This window comes from Penaeus monodon, chromosome 20, assembly GCF_015228065.2.
Source record: "Penaeus monodon isolate SGIC_2016 chromosome 20, NSTDA_Pmon_1, whole genome shotgun sequence".
NCBI lineage: Eukaryota > Metazoa > Arthropoda > Malacostraca > Decapoda > Penaeidae > Penaeus > Penaeus monodon.
In genome coordinates this window covers 12,640,870-12,641,201 of record NC_051405.1, presented here as the reverse complement: position 1 = coordinate 12,641,201, position 332 = coordinate 12,640,870, and the positions used below count along the sequence as shown (strand labels likewise).

The 332-nt window shown below is 29.5% G+C and overlaps 1 protein-coding gene across 4 annotated transcripts in view; it reads left to right on the top strand.

The window, feature by feature from the left end:
- LOC119585636 (mRNA cap guanine-N7 methyltransferase-like) overlaps window positions 1–332 on the top strand; it is an 11,301-nt gene that overhangs the window by 4,291 nt on the left and 6,678 nt on the right. For all 4 annotated transcript variants that reach the window (XM_037934307.1, XM_037934306.1, XM_037934308.1 and 1 more), the window contains exon 2: window positions 188–254. In XM_037934307.1, the coding sequence (XP_037790235.1) occupies window positions 188–254 (67 nt within the window). The remainder of the gene's footprint in view (window positions 1–187; window positions 255–332) is intronic.

Genomic DNA, 332 nt, shown 5'->3' with positions numbered 1-332 from the left:
TCCTATGGGAACAATTGTTTGGAATATTGAGTGACTGTATCACTTTTGTACAGATAATAATGTTAATGAAAATGTTTATTTGCAAATTTGTGATCAATTTAAGAATGCAGATGTACTCTGATTATTGTTTTTATCATGGTTGTATTACAGTACTCAAGTAATCTGGATTGATTTATCTTTTTTTTAGGGAGACAAAATGCAGAGACCAAAACAAGCAAAATATGAAGACAATCACAATGAAAAAGAAGGTCTTGGTAAGTATTTTTTCTGTATTATAAGTAGTATATTGTGTAACAGCTTTTCACCTGGAATCACAGAAAATGAAAGATGAG